The 22,629-nt window shown below is 41.0% G+C and overlaps 1 protein-coding gene across 1 annotated transcript; it reads left to right on the top strand.

Moving 5' to 3' along the window:
• Positions 1–17,224: 17,224 nt before the first annotated feature.
• On the top strand, positions 17,225–21,083 carry LOC139539290 (troponin I, slow skeletal muscle-like). The gene is made up of 7 exons (XM_071342135.1): positions 17,225–17,325; positions 17,437–17,491; positions 18,213–18,344; positions 18,991–19,080; positions 20,250–20,423; positions 20,630–20,709; positions 20,826–21,083. Coding segments are annotated over exons 1-7 (543 nt in total). The 5' UTR covers positions 17,225–17,314; the 3' UTR covers positions 20,827–21,083.
• The last annotated feature ends 1,546 nt before the right edge of the window (positions 21,084–22,629 follow it).

Genomic DNA, 22,629 nt, shown 5'->3' with positions numbered 1-22,629 from the left:
CTACTCACCCCATTTTATGCACTGCAATGCTATCTAGCTTATGCGTTCAGTACTAGATGAATTCTCTTTTTTTTTTGACTGGGTGGACAATATGTCAGTTCATGCTGCAAGAGCTCTGATAGGTTGGAGGATGTCCTACAGAATTGTCATAATTACTGTGTGAGTCTATGGAAGGGGGTGAGAACCATTAGCCTCCTAGGTTTTGTATTCGAGTCAATGTACCCAGATGAGGATAGAAGCTAGCTGTCCTCCGGCTACACCATGGTGCTACCCTACAGCGTGCTGCTGAGACTACTAGAGACCATCATTAAAACAGTACGTTTTAATCAATTATTTTGGATGTGAATATATTTTGTTTGGATTTATGTGAAAAATTATAACTTTTTAAATGTTTTTTTATTTACTTTTTCTGAAATTCTCTCAGTATGGTCCTCCCCTTCCTCCTCTGAGGAGCCTCCACTGTGACATGGATACCACTGCGGCTGCTCTTATGTACATCTGTGTTACGCAATTGCTTTTGCTGTGTGTGCGTGTGTGTGTGTTTCTTAGTCAGAGCAACTGTCCGAATGTGGTCAACAATGCTGTGACTTATTCTGACCCCTCTGGGCCACACAACCTGATCTCCTAACTCCAGAACATGGCACTTCAGAAAGGGCAAAATGTAATCTTAAGCTTTTTAAACCCACTGCCTGCCAAACATCCAATGGCAGGTAACAACTTGAAAGAAAAGGAGAGCCGCACACTTTAGGAGCTCAGATGCAATAATTTAATAACCTAATAGCCAACGTTTCGACAGACAAGCTGTCTTCATCAGGGTTATTTTCGCCTTCAGGTAACAACTTGACCCATGACCACTTGACCCCTCTTTAGTGACCAAGAACCTGGGCTCAAACAGGTTGAAGAGTGAGGGGTGGGGAGTGTAAACTAGCAGCCATATGAAGAGAATGGCATCTCTACTACAGGCCATTCTTCCTCTGGAATCCTCTTCTTTTACTAGTTTACTAGCTTACCCTGTCATTGACAGGTTTAGCTTGAGCTTGACATGTCACATTAAGACAACGCCGCAGGCTGCATATTGTGCATTTATGTTTCATTAAACTTTCATGCTAAGTTACACTTCTTCATAGGAAAAGTTATCCTATGAGGACAGCCGAAGAACTCTTTAAGGTTCTAGATAGCACCTTTTTTCTCAGAGTGTATGGTGCAGAACCTGTGAATCTCATGTGCCATTTTAGGATAAGGAAAAATAGCAGATGTATGTATTTCCATCCAAAGCAATGATATTTCGACAACCCCATTTGTCACTGCATCAGCCATGCACTGGAAGGTTCACCTTGCGATATTACAAACACATGCTGCTTAGTGTTGCAGGAAGGCTAAAAAAAAATAGCGTCATAAAATCTATTTCCTATCAGAGGGAAAAGGTTTTGGCAGAACGCACACTTTAGAGAGAGGAAGAGAGAGAGATGGATAGATCATCCTGAGTGTTCTGCCAAAACCTTTTTCCTGCCCGGCCTTCTATTCATGGGCCTTTGACTCTTATCATCAAGGCCACAGCTGCTATCTGGCTTCTATCTGGGCCATAGGAAAGCATGGGAGCAATGTAGCCAGACAGGAGCTCTCACACAATCAAAGCCCTTGATAACAAAGGGAATTATTATCCCATGGTGTAAGTAGGGCTATTGCGGTAGTCAAATTCCACGTGACCGGTTAGTCACGGTAACTAGGCTTCTCCAAGCTCTGATGCTGCTGCTAGTAATTAGAAGCCCACCAAACTTGCTAACTGCCTATACTCAATAGTCTATTGTCACTCTAATCACTCTGACATCAATGCAAATGTAATTGAAAAATCAAACACTTCATGAGAGCCCATGAGCTCATGTTGCACAACATTTCTATAGGCTATGCAATAATGCGAGAAAACAGAGTGATGGCCTCTACTAAAAAGAGGAGGATCCCATCAGCTTTCTATAGACTAGGGCTACTATATTTATTTCTCACTTTCCTAATATTAGGCACATTGGAGTATGGCATACCTGACTGACATGAAAATGAACCACAGGAAAAGCGTCCTCCATTCGCTATTTAAGTGCATAGATGACATTTTTTTCCTGCTGCCCTTGTTTCGAGACAGGTGCATGATAATGGTCCATTCTAAATCAAAACAAATTTCACACATATTTAGTATATGTAAAGACAAGATTAAATCAATAATAGTTTGATGGGTGACAATATTAGATTTATATATTATCATAATTAAGCAATAGGGCCCGGGTGGGTGTGATATATGGCCAAATAAAATTGGATTGGTCACATACACATATTTAGCAGATGTTATTGCGGGTGTAGCGAAATGCTTGTGTTCCTAGCTCCAACAGTGCGGTAATATCTAACAATTCACAACAATACACACAAATCTAAAAGTGAAATATTTCCTTGGTATATTGCCCTGGTATATTGGCCATATTCCACAAACCCCTGAGGTGCCTTATTGCTGTTTACCAAAGTAATTAGAGCAGTAAAAATAAATGTTTTGTCATACCCATGACATATGGTCTGATATACTACTGTACCATAACTGTCAGCATTCAGGATAAAACCACCCCGAATGCTGATTGGCTGACAGCCGTGGTATATCAGACCATATACCACAGGTATGACAAAAACATTTACTTTTACTGCTCTAATTACGTTGGTAACCAGTTTATAATAGCAACAAGGCACCTAAGTGGTTTGTGGTATATTGCCAATACACAGCTAAGAGCTGTATCCACTCCGCATTGCGTTGTGCCTAAGAACAGCCTTTACATTTTACATTTACATTTAAGTCATTTAGCAGACGCTCTTATCCAGAGCGACTTACAAATTGGTGCATTCACCTTATGATATCCAGTGGAACAACCACTTTACAATAGTGCATCTAACTCTTTTAAGGGGGGGGGGTTAGAAGGATTACTTTATCCTATCCTAGGTATCACTTTAGCCGTGGTATATTGGCCAAGGCCACCCCCTTGGGCATTATTGCTTAAATATATCATCCATATTATGAGTTGGTCATAGAGGCAGATAATCATCTATAAATATATATTATTTAACAAATCTGCCAATATAGAATTTATAGAATTCTCTATACTTCCTGTTGAAGGCGGAACGAGCAAGAGCTCGGTTTTATTGTTTTGTTCTTAGTAGCTAGCTAACTTTTAGTTTGGATTCTGTGATGCAGTTGGCATCAGTTCCTGAGATTGCTAGTCTCTGTCTAGTGATCCTGCCTACAAAGGATGGGTCTGAGGAGCTATTTGGCACTGCAGCTATTTACATATCAAGCTAGTGGGGTTTTCTTGAGGGCTTGAATGCAGCCCGCGACGCGGTTAGCATTTGTGGCTGGGACCGCATATTGTCCCGGGTTTGTGGCTGTCCAGATCCCTGCTGTTTGTTGTTGTCAATCTTCCCTGTGACCTGCCCTGTCTGGAACTGCGAGGAGTAACAGCGTAACCTACGTTGCTAGCTATCATGACAAAGACCAAAGCCGGGGGGAGTACCGTTGAGGACAGTGCTGGTGTCTCTCTATTACACATGAAGAATCTTTTAAACAAACAAAAAGAGTTCTACAAGCAGTTGTTGCAACAACAAGAAAATATCTTCAAGTTTTTTGTCCAAATACTGGTGGATTCAACTAATAAAATAATGGACAACCTGGCCAGAGAGGTACAGGACCTGAAGAACAGTTTGCAGTTCTCCCAGGGTCAGCACGATGAGTTGAAACAGGAGAACGGCAAGGTGACAGCAATCTGTAAGTCATTGAGAGAGGACATCAGCGCTGTGTGTGAATCCATGATAACAATGACGGATAAATCAGACTATCTCGAGGGACAATCAAGGCGGAACCACATGGTTGTAGACGGAATTGCAGAATCTCCACATGAGACCTGGACGGAGTCTGAGGACAAAGTGAGGGAAATGATCTCTGAGAAATTGAAGATGGACCACAGGAAGATTGAGGTGGAGCACGCCCACAGGACTAGAAAACCCACCGCAGGCCCAGGTGACAGGCCCGATAGTGGTCAAGTTCCTGAGATTCACGGACAAGATAGCTATTCTGGAAAGAGCCCAGATCTTGAGAGGAACGTATATCTTCCTCAATGAGGACTATCCTGAAGCTGTGTGCCAGAAGTGGAAAGATACTGATCCCAGCCATGAATGCTGTCTTTGTTTGCTCTTTTCAGTATTGTGTCTATATCTGAAGCTACCCAGGAAAGGGCTGAAAATAGCCCATATTAATATACTGTATGTAGCCTTAGAAAAAAGGTTCATGAAATCAATAACTTGCTAACATCAGATAACATTCATATATTAGCCATTTCTGAGACTCACTTAGATAATTCATTTGATGATGCAGCAGTAGCAATACAAGGATATAAAATCTATAGAAGAGATCGAAATGCTTATGGGGAGGTGTTGTTGTATATATTCAGAGCCATGTCCCTGTAATGCTTAGAGAAGATCTTATGCCAAGTGTTATTGAAGTGTTGTGGTTGCAGGTTCACCTGGCACATTTAAAGTATTTTCTTTTAGGGTGTTGCTATAGGCCACCAAGTGTCAACAGTCGGTATTTAAATAAAATGCTTGATAGTGTATGTGATGTAAACAGAGAGGTTTACATTCTTGGGGACCTGAATATTGACTAGTTTTCAACAAGCTGTCCTCTCAAGAGAAAGCTTCTCACTGTAACCAGTGTCTGTAATCTGGTTCAGGTTATTAATCAACCAACCAGGGTGTTTACAAACACTACAGGAACAAAATCATCCACATGCATCGATCACATGTTTACTAATACTGTAGAACTTTGTTCTAAAACTGTATCAATACCCATTGGATGCAGTGATCACAATATAGTGGCTGTATCCAGGGAAGTCAAAATTCCAACAGCTGGGCCTAAAATAGTACATAAGAGATCATACAAAAGATTTTGCTGTGACTCTTATGTGGATGATGTTAAAAAATATTTGGTCTGATGTGATTAATAAGGAGCATCCAGATTCTGCACTGATGAATTTATTAAATTGCTTATTCCAAGTATTGATATGGGTTAAAAGAGATGGGTTAAAAGGAGTGGCTAATAAGTCTGGCTGCTCTTCTAACTGTCTGACTTACAAAAAATTGAGAAATTATGTGACTAAACTCAACAAAAATAAGTAACTGTATTATGAATGTCACGTTCTGACCATAGTTCTTGTGTGTTGTGTTTGCTTTAGTGTTGGTCAGGACGTGAGCTGGGTGGGCATTCTATGTTGTGTGTCTAGTTTGTCTGTTTCTGTGTTCGGCCTAATATGGTTCTCAATCAGAGGCAGCTGTCAATCGTTGTCCCTGATTGAGAATCATATATAGGTGGCTTGTTTTGTGTTGGGGATTTGTGGGTGGTTGTTTCCTGTGTCAGTGTTTGTGCCACACGGGACTGTTACGGTTAGTTCGTTTGTTATTTTGTATTGTGTCTTGTTTTCGTGTATATTAAATCATGGAAACTTACCACGCTGCACATTGGTCCTCCGATCCTTCTCGCCTCTCCTCGTCCGAGGAGGAGGAAGAGCTAGACTGCCGTTACAATGAAGCCAAGATCAATGATATAAAGAATGATGTCCTTTCAATGAAATTATGGGCAGAAAGACAAATTCAACTCCATATTTCATCAAATCAGATGGCTTATTCATCACAAAAGTATTTGATATTGCCAATTATTTTTATGATTACTTCGTTGGCAAAGTGGGCAAACTTAGGCAGGAAATGCCAACAACGAACAGTGAGCCATCGTATTCATGCATACAAAATCAATAATGAAAGAAAAGCATTCCAAGTTAGAATTTTGTAAAGTTAGTGTTGGAGAGGTGGAAAATGTATTGTTATCGATCAATAATGACAAACCTCCTGGCATTGACAACTTAGATGGAAAGCTACTGAGGATGGTAGCTGACTCTATAGCCACTCCTATCTGTCATATTTTTAATCTGAGCCTAGAGGAAAGTCTTTGTCCTCAGACCTGGAGGGAAGCCAAAGTAATTCCGTTACCCAAGAGTGGTAAAGTGGTCATTACTGGTTCTAAAAGCAGACATATAAGCTTGCTGCCAGCTCTTAGCAAACTGTTGTGCAATGCTATTTCTCTGTAAACAAATTAACAATAGACTTTCAGCATGCTTATAGAAAAGGGCACTCAACATGTACTGCACTGACACAAATGACTGATGATTGGTTGAAAGAAATTGACAATAAAAGATTGTGGGAGCTGTACTGTTAGATTTCAGTGCAGCCTTTGATATTATTGATCATAACCTGTTGTTGAAAAAACATACAGTATGTGTTATGGCTTTTCAACCTCTGCCATATCGTGGATTCAGAGTTATCTATCTAATAGATCTCAAAGGGTTTTCTTTAATGGAAGTTTCTCTGTCAAACATATAAAGTGTGGTGTACCACAGGGAAGCTCTCTAGGCCCTCTACTCTTTTATATTTTTTACCAATGACCTGCCACTAGCATTAAACAAAGCATGTGTGTCCATGTATGCTGATGATTTAACCATATACGCATCAGCAACCACAGGTAATGAAGTCACTGAAACCCTTAACAAAGAATTGCAGTCTGTTTTGGAATGGGTGGCCATTCCAAAACATTCTGAACATCTCTAAAACTAAGGGCATTTTATTTGGTGCAAATCATTCCCTAAGTTCTAGACCTCAGCTGAATTTGGTAATGAATCGTGTGGCTGTTGAACAAGTTGAGGCATTACCTTATATTGTAAACTGTCATGGTCAAAACATATAGATTCAATGGTTGTAAAGATAGGGAGAGGTCTGTCCGTAATAAAGAGATGCTCTGCTTTTTTGACACCACACTCCAAAAAGCAAGTTCTGCAGGCTCTAGTTTTGTCCAATCTTGATTATTGTCCAGTCGTGTGGTCCAGTGCTGAAAGGAAAGACCTAGTTAAGCTGCAGCTGGCCCAGAACAGAGCGGCACATTTTGCTCTTCATTGAGAATCAGAGGGCTGATATAAATACTATGCATGCCAGTCTCTCTTGGCTAAGAGTTGAGGAGAGACTGACTGCATCACTTCATCTTTTTATAAGAAACATTAATGTGTTGAAAATCCCAAATTGTTTGCATACTCAACTTACACACAGCTCTGACACACACACACTTAGCCCACCAGACTTGCCACCAGGGGTCTTTTCACAGTCCCCAAATCCAGAACAAATTCAAGAAAGTGTACAGTATTTTATAAAGCCATTATTACATGGAACTTCCATCTCATATTGCTCAAATAAACAGCAAACCTGGTTTCAAAAAACAGATAAAGCAACACCTCACGGCGAAACTCCTCTCCCCTATTTGATCTAAGTAGTTTGTGTGTATGCATTGATATGTAGGCTACGTGTGCTTTTAAAAATGTTTTTTTTTATGTAGTTCTGTCCTTGAGCTGTTCTTGTCTATTAATGTTCTGTATTATGTTTCAAGTTTTGTGTGAACCCCAGGAAGAGTAGCTGCTGTTTTTGCAACAGCTAATAGGGATCCTAATAAAATACCAAATACTCTAGAGAAGTCATTATTTTTGCAATATATAATTTTTTTTAAATAATCTGCTATTTCAACAATATTGTTATCTGTAATTAATGTGTTGTTGGTTCTCCATGTAAAAAAAGAGTATGGTTGTATTTTCTACATGATATCATATTCTTGCAGGACCTTTGCAAAGACCAACAGCAAAAGATTCATGTTGTAGATGACGAACGATACAACATCGAAATCAAAGTGGGGAAAAACAATATAGAGGTATGCTATGTTAAAGTATTCCTTATGTCCACATCACCCAACCACAAACCTGTCCACAATCCTGACAAACCCTACATCATCTATTTTACAGTCATTTTTTATGGTAACATTCCTAGCTACAGGGCCTTCGGGAAATATTCAGACCCCTTGACTTTTTCCACATTTTGTTATTTTACAGCCTTATTCTAAAATTGACTATTTAAAAAAAAAAATCAATCAACACACAATATCCCATAGTGACAAAGCGAAAACAAGTTTTAGACATTTTTGCAAATATAAACTCCATTTTAGGACATCCCTATGACAAAACTCCATACTCTGTACAAAGTTCTAAAGGTGTAGGTATGATACTGGTCCAGAGAAAGGGTTTAGAGGTGATTGTAGCAATAAATGCTATATGCCAACTTGCCACCAACAGGTGGAGTCAGAACCATGAGACAGACAGACAGTGTACCGCCCCAAACGTCCAAGTCCATAAAAGTATTTTATTACAGCACTTACCTGCCTGAATAACATTTAGATGCTATGTGCAACAGTAAACGTCAATGTCAGTGGGAGAGTGACTCGGACAGAGAGCAGTCTATTTTAGTGAGCCATTCACACAGGGGTTAGAAACTATAAATCTGAATGATTTTTCCCCTATCCGCTCTCAGCTACTCTCCCAGCCTAAACTCCCTCACTCTCTCCCTCAGCTTTTTCCTACACCTTAAAGGTAGGGTATGTCTCAATGACTACTTTGGCTTAATATTAAGAAACGTACGTTTTTAAAATGTAATCTTCTGTGTGGATGAAATGTATTGGTGAAATGGTTGAGGAGAGCGGTGGAAAACAGTTTGGGAATGTGTAACTTTTCAGCATAGTCAATTGTATTTATTTCTGGAGGGCTGCTTGAATTCAGAATGGAAATGTATGGTATAAGATGAAGACACATTGGATTAACATTTTGCTGAAGACTGACAGTGAATAGTTAGTGTTAATTAGTTCACATGCCTTCGAATAAGTGGGTTATGGAGTCTTATTGACACCTATGCAGAGACTCTGGTCAGTTATGGAGATAAATGTTAACACCATACATTGTAAAGCTTAGATATTCAACAAATGTTACAATGTTTAAATTTCACAATAATTATTTAAATATAACATTTTGGCAAACCTTTGTTTGTTTTCAAATAAACCAGAGCTGCATTTGAAATTGTTAATAAAATGTAAATGTGTTGTAAAGGGTTTTTATTTAGTTAAAAAACCTCTTAAGGATCGGACCTTTTTTTCAATTTTCGGCTAAAATTACATACCCAAATATAACTGCCTGTAGCTCAGGACCTGAAGCAAGGATATGCATATTCTCCATACCATTTTTTATTTATTTATTTTTATTTTTTCACCTTTATTTAACCATGTAGGCTAGTTGAGAACAAGTTCTCATTTACAACTGCGACCTGGCCAAGATAAAGCAAAGCAGTTCGACACATACAACAAAACAGAGTTACACATGGAATAAACAAACATACAGTCAATAATACAGTAGACAAAGTCTATATACAGTGTGTGCAAATGAGGTAGGATATGAGAGGTAAGGCAATAAATAGGCCATGGTTGCGAAGTAATTACAATATAGCAATTAAACACTGGAATGGTAGATGTGCAGAAGATGAATGTGCAAGTAGAGATACTGGGGTGCAAAGGAGCAAGATAAATAAATACACTATGGGGATGAGGTAGTTGGATGGGCCATTTACCGATGGGCTATGTACAGGTGCAGTGATCTGTGAACTGCTCTGACAGCTGGTACTTAAAGCTAGTGAGGGAGATATGAGTCTCCAGCTTCAGTGATTTTTGTAGTTCGTTCCAGTCATTGGCAGCAGAGAACTGGAAGGAAAGGCGGCCAAAGGAAGAATTGGCTTTGGGGGTGACCAGTGAGATATCAAATCAAATTTTATTTGTCACATACACATGGTTAGCAGATGTTAATGCGAGTGTAGCGAAATGCTTGTACCTGCAGAACCTGCAGTTCTCTGCTGCTACAGTTCTACGGGTGGGTGCTGCTATGGTGACCAGTGAGCTGAGATAAGGCGGGGCTTTACCTAGCAGAGACTTGTAGATGACCTGGAGCCAGTGGGTTTAGTGACGAGTATGAAGCGAGGGCTAGCCAACGAGAGCATACAGGTCGCAGTGGTGGGTAGTATATGGGGCTTTGGTGACAAAACGGATGGCACTGTGATAGACTGCATCCAATTTGTTGAGTAGAGTGTTGGAGGCTATTCTGTAAATGACATCGCCGAAGTCGAGGATCGGTAGGATGGTTAGTTTTACGAGGGTATGTTTGGCATCATGAGTGAAGGATGCTTTGTTGCGAAATAGAAAGCCGATTCTAGATTTAATTTTGGATTGGAGATGCTTAATGTGAGTCTGGAAGGAGAGTTTACAGTCTAACCAGACACCTAGGTATTTGTAGTTGTCCACATATTTTAAGTCAGAACCGTCCAGAGTAGTGATGCTGGACGGACGGGCAGGTGCGGGCAGCGATCGGTTGAAGAGCATGCATTTAGTTTTACTTGCATTTAAGAGCAGTTGGAGGCCACAGAAGAAGAGTTGTATGGCATTGAAGCTCGTCTGGAGGTTAGTTAACACAGTGTCCAAAGAAGGGCCAGAGGTATACAGAATGGTGTCGTCTGCGTAGAGGTGGATCAGAGAATCACCAGCAGCAAGAGCGACATCATTGATGTATACAGAGAAGAGAGTCGGGCCGAGAATTTAACCCTGTGGCACACCCATAGAGACTGCCAGAGGTCCGGACAACAGGCCCTCCGATTTGACACACTGAACTCTATCAGAGAAGTAGTTGGTAAACCAGGCGAGGCAATCATTTGAGAAACCAAGGCTGTTGAGTCTGCCGATAAGAATGTGGTGATTGACAAAGTCGAAAGCCTTGGCCAGGTCAATGAATACAGCTGCGCAATAATGTTTCTTATCGATGGCGGTTAGGATATCGTTTAGGACCTTGAGCGTGGCTGAGGTGCACCCATGACCAGCTTTTTTTGTTGTTGAAAGGAAACACTTTGAAGTTTGTGGAAATGTGAAATTAATGTAGAAGAATATAACACATTAGATCTGGTAAAATATAATATAAAGAAAAAACGTGTTTAAATCCATTTTAAAAAGTTCCAACTTTGAAATGCAAGAGAAAGGCCATTATCTGACTTAGGACAATAGGCACAATTTAGATTTTGGCCAGATGGCTGCAGTGTATGTGCAAAGTTTTAGACTGATCAAAATTAACTATTATATTTCTGTTCAAAATGTTGCATCAAGTCTGCCCAAATGTGCTTAATTGGTCAATATATACATTTTCAAGTACATAACTGTACTCATAACTGTACTCGTCAAACAATAGCCTAGTATGTTTTCACTGTAATAGCTACTGCAAATTGGGCAGTGCAGTTAGATTAACAAGAATTTCTAAGCTTTCTGCCCATATAAGATATGTCTATGTCCTGGGAAATGTTCTTGTTACTTACAACATCATGCTAATCACATTAGCGCACATTAGCTCAACTGTCCCGAGGGTGGGACATCGATCTGTAAAGATCTTTAAGAGATAAAAGTGCAGTGCATGCCCTCACATTTCCCCAAAAATATGTATATGTGACACAGTTTAATCAGAAAGTTTTCAGACTCCTTGACTTTTTCCACATTGTTTACGTTACAGCCTTAATCTAAAATGGTTAAATAAAAAAATGCCTCATCAATCAACACACAATACCCCATAATGAAAGCGAAAACAGGTTTTTAGATTTTTTGCAAATGTATACATAAAAAAAAATGAAATACCTCGAAATTGAGCTCAGATGCATCCTGTTTCCATTGATCATCCTTGAGATGGGCCTTGGTCAGGGAGGTGACCAAGAACCTGATGGTCACTTTGACAGAGCTGGGAGAACCTTCCAGAAGGACAACCATCTCTGCAGCACTCCACTAATCAGGCCTTTATGGCAGAGTGGCCAGATGGAAGCCACGAATCAGTAAAAGGCACATGACAGCCCGCTTGGAGTTTGCCAAAAGGCACCTAAAGGACTCTCAGACCATGAGAAACAAGATTCTCTGGTCTGATGAAACCAAGATTGAACTCTTTGGCCTGAAAACCAAGCGTCACATGTAGACGAAACCTGGCACCATCCCTACGGTGAAGCATGGTGCAAAGAGAGGCAGGACAACAGGACAATGACCCTAACTACACAGCCAAGGCAACACAGGAGTGGCTTCGGGATAAGTCTCTGAATGTCCTTGAGTGGCCCAGCCAGAGCCCAGACTTGAACCCAATCGAACATCTCTGGAAAGACCTGAAAATAGCTATGCAGCGACGCTCCCCACCAACCTAACAGAGCTTCAGAGGATCTGCAGAGAAGAATGGGAGAAGCTCCCCAAGTACAGGAGGTGTGCCAAGCTTGTAGCGTCATACCCAGGAAAACTTGAGGCTGTAATCGCTGCCAGAGGTGCTTCAACAAAGTACTGAGTAAAGTGTCTGGATACTTATGTAAATGTGATATTTTATTTTGTTATTTTTAATACATTTAGTATTTTTTTAAATAATCTATTTTTGCTTTGTCATTATGGGGTATTATGTATACATTGATGAGGGGGAAAAACAATTGAATCAATTTTAGAATAAGTCTGTAACGTAACAAAATTTTGAAAAAGTCAAGGGGTCTGAATACTTTCCGAATGCACTGTAAATACAGTGCATTTGGCCGGGGTTTGGTCGGGGTAGGCCGTCAATGTAAATAATAATTTGTTCTTAACTGACTTGCCAAGTTAAATAAAGGTAAAATATACAGTATATATAGGAATGACTTCCTAATATTGAGTGCCCCCCTTTTGCCCTCAGAACAGCCTCAATTCTCAGAACAGCACCAATAACCTGCCACATCTTTGTTGTTGATGTTGAACGCTCTCAAACGCCAAAACTGAAACCTGTTGAACGCTGAAACCTGAACTAAATAACTCGATTTAAAAGCTGACAGTGTTTTTATATACTTTTATTTTATTTTGAATCCTGTGGCTCTGTTGGGCTAAATTGCTGTGAGCGCTGCTATCTGTCCTGGAATCCTGCCAGATTCCATAGGGGGAGAGACGCGAAAGCCCAGCTAGCCTAGCTTGCTCGGCGGTCTGAAATGGAGGCCGCTATTGAACGTTTCCAACATTGCAGAAGTTGCGTTTACTTTGCTTTGTTCCGGGACAATGTGGACCGCGTCGGCTTGCAATGCAAGCAACTGCTTGCTTGCGGAGGACTATAGGAGCGAAATAGCTACTCTTAGCAAGCAAGTAGCAAACCTACATAAGCTACTGGGGAAGCCACGCCCACCTACTCTTTATTTTTCTTCCACCCAAGTAGCCGGACGCCGCTCTGGTCTGGTGGATGTTTCGCCGCCTTGTCGGCTCTCCACAGCCAACTGGCCGGTGCTAGGCAGGGTACCATCCCCGAAGGGGTATCGCCCTTCCCTGGAGAACAGAGCTGATCTCGACCCAATCAACCAGCCATGGAGGTACGTCACTCGCCGTGGAAGTCAAAGAAGGCGTCCTCTGGCAACGGGGGTTTCCATGGAGATGTTGAGCCCGGAACTGACACAGACCAGAAACAGCTTTGCCACCCTGGATCCAAAGGTTCCGGCGCCTTCGTCCTTGGTTGCTTCCCAATCAAGATCGGATCCGGAGGGACCTGCGTCTTCGTCCTCGGCTCTGTTTCCCTCTCCGGTGGCTTCTACATTGGGTTCAGATCCTCGGAGCTCCCAGCCTCACCAGACCAGGCCTGAGAGACCGGCCCATTCAACATCACCAGCTGTCATCATAGGCAGCTCTATGGTGAGAAACATCTCGGTCCCCAAGGCAAAAACCCTGTGCTACCCAGGAGCACGAGTACAGGACATAACAAGGCTGCTTCCAACTGTTCTACCACAGATGCCGGGAGCTGACACTGTCGTAGTCCATGTGGGGTCAAACGACATCAGGAGGGCTAGCTCAGTACATTTTAAAATTGATTTTAAAGAACTGATTTTAGCATTAAAAGACTCCAAAAAACGGCCAATTATTTCAGGTCCAGAACCATCGTTGGGCCGTGGGTGTGAAAGATTCAGCAGACTGCTGGCTTTACACATCTGGCTAAAAGACTACTGTAGCTCTGCTGGAGTCACCTTTATTGATAACTTGAGTCCATCCAAATCATCTTGGCTCCTGGATTCCGTTCACACATTTCAAGCCTGTGATGAAACAATGACTGGTAAATGATCCCAGACCAGCTCAGTTAATCCCTACCATTGTGACAACTAGTTGTCATAATGCTGCATCAAATGTACATGATCTTAGGGGCATTGGCAAACACAATGTAAGTAATTTAATTTATGTACCCCTAATTGCTCCGAATACATCTGTTTATCCTACAGCTATTGTAAGCAGTAATCATGAGCCTATAAACCAGAGTTACACTGTTAGCACTGAGGCGGTGTGCAATAGTAGGAAGACCACTTTATGCAGCTCACCCTGCACTATCAGCTCCAATGTAAATAACATGAGTAAGTCTACCTCTGATAAGCTTCCCAGGAAAGCATTAAAAACAATCAAGCAACCCAGACAAGTGCTAAAAATAGCCCATATTAACATACGTAGCCTAAGAAACAAGGTCCATGAAGTCAATAACTTGCTTGTAACAGATGATGTTCATATTCTGACTACCTCTGAAACTCACTTAGATAATACCTTTGATGATGCAGTGGTAGTAATACATGGTTATAACATCTACCGAAAGACAGACATGCTGCGGTCTATATTCAGAAGCACATTTCTGTAAAGCTTAGAGACGATCTAATGTTAAATACTGTTGAAGTAATATGGCTACAGGTCCATCTGCCTCACATAAAGCCCATTATTGTGGGAAGCTGCTAACAGTCAAAATCTGGATAATATGTGTGAAATGCTTGATAATGTATGTGATATCAACAAAGAAGTATATTTTCTGGTTGATTTAAATATTGACTGGCTGTCATCAAGCTGCACACTCAGGAAAAAACATCAAACTGTAACCAGTGCCTGCAACCAGGATCAGGTTGTCAGTCAACCTACCAGGGTAGTTACAAACAGCACAGGAATTAAATCATCATCATGTATTGATCACATTTTTACTAACGCTACAGATATTTGCTTTAAAGCAGTATCCAAATCTATAGGATGTAGTGATCCCAATATAATAGCCATATCTAGGAAAACCAAAGTTCCAAAGGCTGGGCCTAATATAGTGTATAAGAGGTCATACAAGAGGTTTTGTAGTGATTCATATGTTGATGATGTAAAGAATATTTGCTGGTCTGTGGTGTGTAATGAGGAGCAACCAGACGCTGCACTTGACGCATTTATGGAACAACTTATTCCAGTTACTAATAAGCACGCACCCATTAAGAAAATGACTGTAAAAACTGTTAAATCACCTTGGATTGATGAGGAATTGAACATTTGAATGGTTGAGAGGAATGAGGCAAAAGGTCTGGCAGCCCAAGTGATTGACAAACATACTGCAAATTAAGAAATCATGTGACTAAACTAAATAAAAATTTGTGTGGTCAGGTGCCACAAAAAAGGACTTAGGAAAATTGCAATTGGCTCAGAACAGGGCAGCACGGCTGGCCCTTGGATGTACACAGAGAGCTAATATTAATAATATGCATGTCAATCTCTCCTGGCTGAAAGTGGAGGAGAGATTGACATCATCACTACTTTTATTTATGAGAGGTATTGACATGTTGAATGCACCGAGCTGTCTGTCTAAACTACTGGCACACAGCTTGGACACCCATGCATACCCCACAAGACATGCCACCAGAGGTCTCTTCACAGTCCCCAAGTCCAGAACAGACTTTGAGGGGCACACAGTACTACATAGAGCCATGACTACATGGAACTCTATTTCACATCAAGTAACTGATGCAAGCAGTAAAATTTGATTTAAAAAACTGATTAAAAAAACACCTTATGGAACAGCAGGGACTGTGAAGCAACACAAACATTGGCACAGACACATGCATACACACACATACACACACACACACATACGATAACAAACGCACTATACATACACATGGATTTAGTACTGTAGATATGTGGTAGTGGTGGAGTAGGGGCCTGAAGGCACACAGTGTGTTGTGAAATCTGTAAATGTATTGTAATGTTTTAAAATTGTATAAACTGCCTTAATTTTGCTGGACCCCAGGAAGAGTAGCTGCTGCTTTGGCAGCAGCTAATGGGGATCCATAATAAATACAAATTCGTTGGATCATGGACTCTACAAGGTGTCGAAAGTGCTCCACCGGGATGCTGGCCCATGTTGACTCCAACGCTTCCCACAGTTGTGTCAAGTTGGCTGGATTTCCTTTGGGTGGTGGACTATTCTTGATTCACACGGGAAACTGTTGAGCCTGAAAAACCCAGTAGCGTTGCAGTTCTTGACACAAACCACTGCACCTGGCACCTACTGTACTACTGTACCCCTTTCAAAGGCACTTACATTTTTGTCTTACTCATTCACCCTCACATCCTGTGAGCTTCAAATAACAAGAGCCCTCTTCTGCCTTACATACTGAACACATTTCAAATAGTTTACAATAAAATACCTCCCTTCCTCAAGTATGGACACGGGCCTCTATTGGACTTGGACACGGGCCTCTATTGGACTTGGACACAGGCCTCTATTGGACTTGGACACAGGCCTCTATTGGACTTGGACACAGGCCTCTATTGGACTTGGACACAGGCCTCTATTGGACTTGGACACAGGCCTCTATTGGACTTGGACACGGGCCACTATTGTACTTGGACACAGGCCTCTATTGGACTTGGACACAGGCCTCTATTGGACTTGGACACAGGCCTCTATTGGACTTGGACACAGGCCTCTATTGGACTTGGACACAGGCCTCTATTGTACTTGGACACAGGCCACTATTGGACTTGGACACGGGCCACTATTGGACTTGGACACGGGCCTCTATTGGACTTGGACACAGGCCTCTTTTGGACTTGGACACAGGCCTCTATTGTACTTGGACACAGGCCTCTATTGGACTTGGACACAGGCCTCTATTGGACTTGGACACAGGCCTCTATTGGACTTGGACACAGGCCTCTATTGGACTTGGACACAGGCTTAACCAGCAGTGCACATTAAATGATCTAAAAGAGGTTCAATGAGGCAACATGAGGCAACAATTTGTGAAAGATACACTACATTGTATTTGCAATATATTTTTCTACCAAATACATAAAAATAAAAAAAGAAGAAGATTATTACAAAATGTATATATATTTTTTAGCACCAGTTGATAAAAAGGCCAACCTGGATGCTCATGAACGGTATATAAGCCTGAATGTTCTGTTGTTTAGTTTTTTTTGTTTGTGTGGAGGGTGAAAATGCTAACTTCTTCTACCTCCAAATTTCAGGGCTAAGACAATAAGGGAAACATGGCGGACGCGTAAGTATTGATATTTACGTGTGCATTGGAAAGATTAACCACATCATATAACAGAACAGCACATCTCTATGTTCTCTATTTCCCCCCCTCTGTCATTTAATGCTGACACAGGCCCAAACCAAAAGAAAAGTCCAAGATCTCCTCAGCCCGACGATTGGGGTTGAAGGTGAGCATTGGCATCCATGGTCAACACAAGAAAAAAACATGTAGTCTTACACTGTCGGAGCTAGAAGCACAAGCATTTCGCTACACCCGCAATAACATCTGCTAATCACGTGTATCAAATAAGATTTGATTTGATTTGATTTGAGATATGAACAGTATATAAACCAGTGGAGGCTGCTGAGGGGAGTACGGCTCATAATAATGGCTAGAATGGAGTCAATGGAATGGCATCAACCACATGGAAACCACATGTTTGATGTGTTTGATACCATTCCATTGACTCCATTCCAGCCATTATTATGAGCCGTCCTCCCCTCAGCAGCCTCCACTGACATAAACAGAACGCGTGTCATAACGCGTAGCTCATGTGTAGCTCATGAACCCCGACCTCTTGTGACCTTTTGAACCTACGTTTACATTCCTTTGGATGTTTGTGCTTCCTATAGATCAGATTGCTGACTGTAGCTGTATACTTACTACAGATTGATCACTGCAGTTGTCAGTGGAAACTGCTGAGGGGAGGACAGATCATAATAAATGGCTGGAATGAGCGAATGGAATCGCATCAAACACGTGTTTGATACAATTCCACTCATTCCGCTCCAGCCGTTATCACGAGCCCGTCCTCTCCAATTCAGATGCCACCAACCTCATGTGGTAGCTTTATGTTTCCTTCCTAAAGATCAGATTGCTGACTGCAGCTTTATGTTTCCTTCCTAAAGATCCGATTGCTGACAGTAGCTGGCCAGATGCTAGAGGTTGAGACGGAGGAGAAGAAGAGAGAAAGAGAAGAAGCTCTGGCTGAGAGAGTCCCTCCTCTCAAGCTTTCTGGCTTGTCTGTGGATGAGCTCATGGTATTATTTATTTGAACTTTAGTCTGCCAGCAGCATGCCACCCTGCATCCCACTACTGGCTATCCTCTGGAGCTAAGCAGGGTTGGTCCTGGTCTGTCCCAGGATGGGAGACCAGATACTGCTAAACGTGGTGTTGGAGGGCCTGTAGGAGGCACTTTTTTGTGGTCTAAAAAAATATCTGCCCTATGTAGGATGCTGTCTTTCAGTTGGGATGTTAAAATAGGTATCCTGTGGTCATTAAATATCTCATGGCACTTATTGTAAGAGTAGGGGTGTTAACCCTGGTGTCCTGGCTAAATTCCCAATATGGCCACCTAATTAGCTCATTCCTGTAACTGTTCCCCAGGTTGTTGCTGTAGATGATAATTTTTCTCAGTAAAATAAGGGATGAAAGTATATTAGAATTTGTTTAACTAGGTGGGTCTCGTTGAGATAAAAATCTATTTTTCAACAGAGACCTGGATATAGACCTAGGTATACATACTGATACTCACATTGACATTGTATACAATACTGTTATGAGTGCATTTATGTCGCCATGTGAGGGTGTGCATAATGCATTATAATACACGACAGTTGAAATTCTTTACAGAAAGTGCAACAAAAGAAAATCTGATAAATTGTCTGTCTTTTGTTCTCTTGGCAGGATTTGTGCAAAGATCTGCACCGTAAGATCGACGTGGTAGATGAGGAGCGATACGACGTGCGACTGAAAGTTACCAAAAATGACAAGGAGGTAGGATACTCAAAAAATAATTTGTAGAAAACAAATAATTGCAGAGGGAAATGACAAAAGATCAGGGGTGTAAAGTATTAAGTAAAAATAATTTAAAGTACTACATTAAGTAGTTTTTTGGGGTTTCTTTTCTTTTTACTTCACTACATTCCTAAAGAAAAGAATGTACTTTTTACTCCATACATTTTCCCTGTCACCCAAAAGTACTTGTTACATTTTGAATACTTAGTAGGACAAGAAATTGGTACAATTCACACACTTATCAAGATAACATCCCTGGTCATACCTACTGCCTCTGATCTGGCGGACTGACTAAATAAAAATGCTTAATTTGTAAATTATGTCTGAGTGTTGGAGAGTGCCCCTGGCTATCTGTAGATTTAAAAAAACTTAATGTAAGCAATTTGAAATTATTTATACTTTTACTTTAACTTTTGATACTTAAGTATATTTTTGAAGTTACATTTACTTTTGACACTTAAAAATATTTAAAACCAAATACTTAATAATTTTTTGTAAAAAAAGAGAAACATTTTAAAAAGGCTGGGGTTTGGGGTTTGAGAAGTCAATGAGAGAAGTGAAAAATTCTTCCTCGGTTGTTAATTTTCTCGAAATCTAAAGGCACAACCTAGATTCAAGCCAATGTCTTACATAGCTGAACATGTCATTACTCCAACCTCATGAAAGTGACAAACAGCTTCATATCAAAGGAGTACCTTTTATTTGACGGCCTGCACAGATGCAGTTCAGCGAGAGTTGACCGTTAGACCCGATGACGTGTTTCTGTGTATGAATTTAGCTATCCAACGTCGCCATGACATCGCTATAAGCGTGATCAGGGATTTCTATTTCCATCTTCATTCTGTACTGTCTTTGATAATATAAAACACTGCCTCCCAGTGGCTATGAGTTCACAACATTAATTAAGAGGGAACGTCAGCTACAGTACATACTCGTTGCTGTACAACTGGGAAGACTACGGATCTGTCCCAAATAGCACTCTATTCCCTATATAGTGCACTACTTTTAACCAAAGCCCTATAGGGCCTGGTCAAAATTAGTGCACTATAAAGGGAATAGGGTGCCATTTGGGACATTGACAATGGTCACAGTAAATGTGAAAGCCTGTATTGTGACTGAAAGTTTTTATGTCCTCTGTGCTCTGCCAGTGCCATGAGTTGGGGCTGAAGATCATTGAGCTGCAGAGCAAGTTCAAGAAGCCAAGCCTGAAGAAGGTGAAGATCTCAGCTGAGATGATGCTCAGTGTTCTGCTGGGCTCCAAGCACAAAGAGACAATCGACTTCAAGTCCAACCTCAAGACAGTCAAGAAAGCAGAGGAGAAGGTAAGACTGGTCCATGCTCAGTCCGTTGCACTTTGTCAAGACGTCTACTCGCTTTTACTTGTTATATTGAGCTATTATCACAGACAGTAGACATCTAAGATGCTCTTCATCTCGAATCCAAATGATGAACGTGTTTGTTTATTCTCACGCTAGTTTGTTTGTCAATGACTGATCGAGTGTCAATGATACATTTCTGGTCCCCACAGAAAGAGGAGGTTACCGACTGGCGTCAAAATGTGGATGCCATGTCAGGCATGGAGGGCAGAAAGAAGATGTTTGACGCTTGGTAAGGCACACGAAACATTGCATGTACCGAGAAGATCAATTCCTGTAGTCGGCATATTGCTACGACACAGAACTATAATTACATCTGTTTACTTTGGGATATGAAATGTTTTGCAGATTAGTGATGATTATCGAGGAAGGCTTTTGTGATTGGAGATAAAAGAAGACGCAAAACAAAAGGAGAGGACAACTGAAGGGATCAATAATAACTGTAAGAGATAACTGAGTGAACACATGGAGAAGAAAGAAAAAGTTATGAAATATATTTGTTATTTTTTTGTACATGAAATCAAATTTTTCATTGAAATAACTATGCGAGACTGTTGAAGCAAATATAAATAGTTAAAATACGTTTTTATTAAGTATTAATACAATAGATATTGTATTTGAACAAATGCATGTCTTTATTTGCAACACCTGTATGCAGAAGTTACAAGACAATAAAAAAAATGGTTTGAGTATTTCAAGTGCAGTTTCTTGTTTAATGTACAATCCTCCACTACCGCCTGATATCAGTGTTACATTTAGGTCAGAGAAAATTGTCTTGGTTCTCTTGGCTAGGTTGGATGGGGAGGATCTCTCTGTACTTTGCTCTGTTCATCTTTCCCTCTATCCTGACTAGTCTCCCAGTCCCTGCCGCATGCCACCACCATGCTTCACCGTAGGGAGGTTTCCTCCAGATGTGATGCTTGGCATTAAGGCCAAATAGTTCAATCTTGGTTTCATCAGACCAGATAATCTTGTTTCTCAAGGTCTGAGAGTCTTTAGGTGCCTTTTGGCCAACTCCAAGCGGGCTGTCATGTTCCTTTTATTGAGGAGTGGCCTCCGTCTGGCCACTCTACCATAAAGGCCTGATTGGAGGAGTTCTGCAGATATGGCTGGAAGGTTCTCCCATCTCGACAGAGGAACTCTCGAGTTCTTGGTTCCCTCCATGACAAAGGCCCTTCTCCCCCGATTGCGCAGTTTGTCCGGTCGGCCAGCTCTAGGAAGAGTTTTGGTAGTTCCAAACTTCTTCCATTTAAGAATGATGGACGCCACTGTGTTCTTGGGGACCTTCAATGCTGCATAAATGTTTTGGTACCCTTCCCCAGATCTGTGCCTCGACACAATCCTCTCTCGGAGCTCTACGGACAATTCCTTTGACCTCATGGCTTGGTTTTTGCTCTGACATGCACTGTTAACTGTGGGACCTCATATAGACAGGTGTGTGCCTTTTCAAATCATGTCCAATCATTTGAATTTACCACAGGTGGACTCCAATCAAGTTGTAGAAACATCTCAAGGATGATCAATGGAAACAGGATGCACCTGAGCTCAATTCCGAGTCGCATAGCTAAGGGTCTGAATACTTATGTAAATAAGGTATTTCAATTTTTTATTTTGTATAAATTTGCAAAAAAACGTTTTTTTACCCTGTTTTCACTTTGTCGTTATGGGGTACTGTGTGTAGATTGATGAGGGGAAAAAGTATCTAATCCATTTTGGAATAAGGCTGTAAAGTAACAAAATGTAGAAAAAGTCCAGGGGTCTGAATACTTTACGAATGCACTGCGTACTAATGTATTACTGCATTTGCATATCCCCCATCAAGAGTTGCAAGTGTTTCAACATGTACAGTATGACCTATTAATTAATAAACCAATACACTTTTCAACTCAAGTGCAAATTTAACTGCTTGTCAAATGATTATGGGGGCCTTATGGATTGCTGTGGTCGAGATGCAAGAAATATTCATTTTGTGGACAACAGGACAATACTTTTAATACACTCTCAATATACGGGATAGAAATACGTCCAGAATCCCTTACTTACTAAAACATGTTCAAAAAAATGATTTCTAATTTGTGCAACTTAGAATATTGTTGACAGAGGTACACCTGACTTATTTTAGTGCCAGTCACTGCCAGGTATACAAAACAAA

Source organism: Salvelinus alpinus, chromosome 15 (assembly GCF_045679555.1).
Source record: "Salvelinus alpinus chromosome 15, SLU_Salpinus.1, whole genome shotgun sequence".
Lineage (NCBI taxonomy): Eukaryota > Metazoa > Chordata > Actinopteri > Salmoniformes > Salmonidae > Salvelinus > Salvelinus alpinus.
Note: the sequence above shows the minus strand (reverse complement) of the source record. Positions and strands in the feature narration are given on the sequence as shown.

Excerpts from the sequence above, each read along its gene's own strand:
- LOC139539290 (XM_071342135.1), top strand. Across the intron at positions 17,492-18,212 it reads CCCGACGATTGGGGTTGAAG|ATCCGATTGCTGACAGTAGC; the intron begins GTGAGCATTGGC and ends TCCTTCCTAAAG. Across the intron at positions 20,424-20,629 it reads TCAAGAAAGCAGAGGAGAAG|AAAGAGGAGGTTACCGACTG; the intron begins GTAAGACTGGTC and ends TGGTCCCCACAG.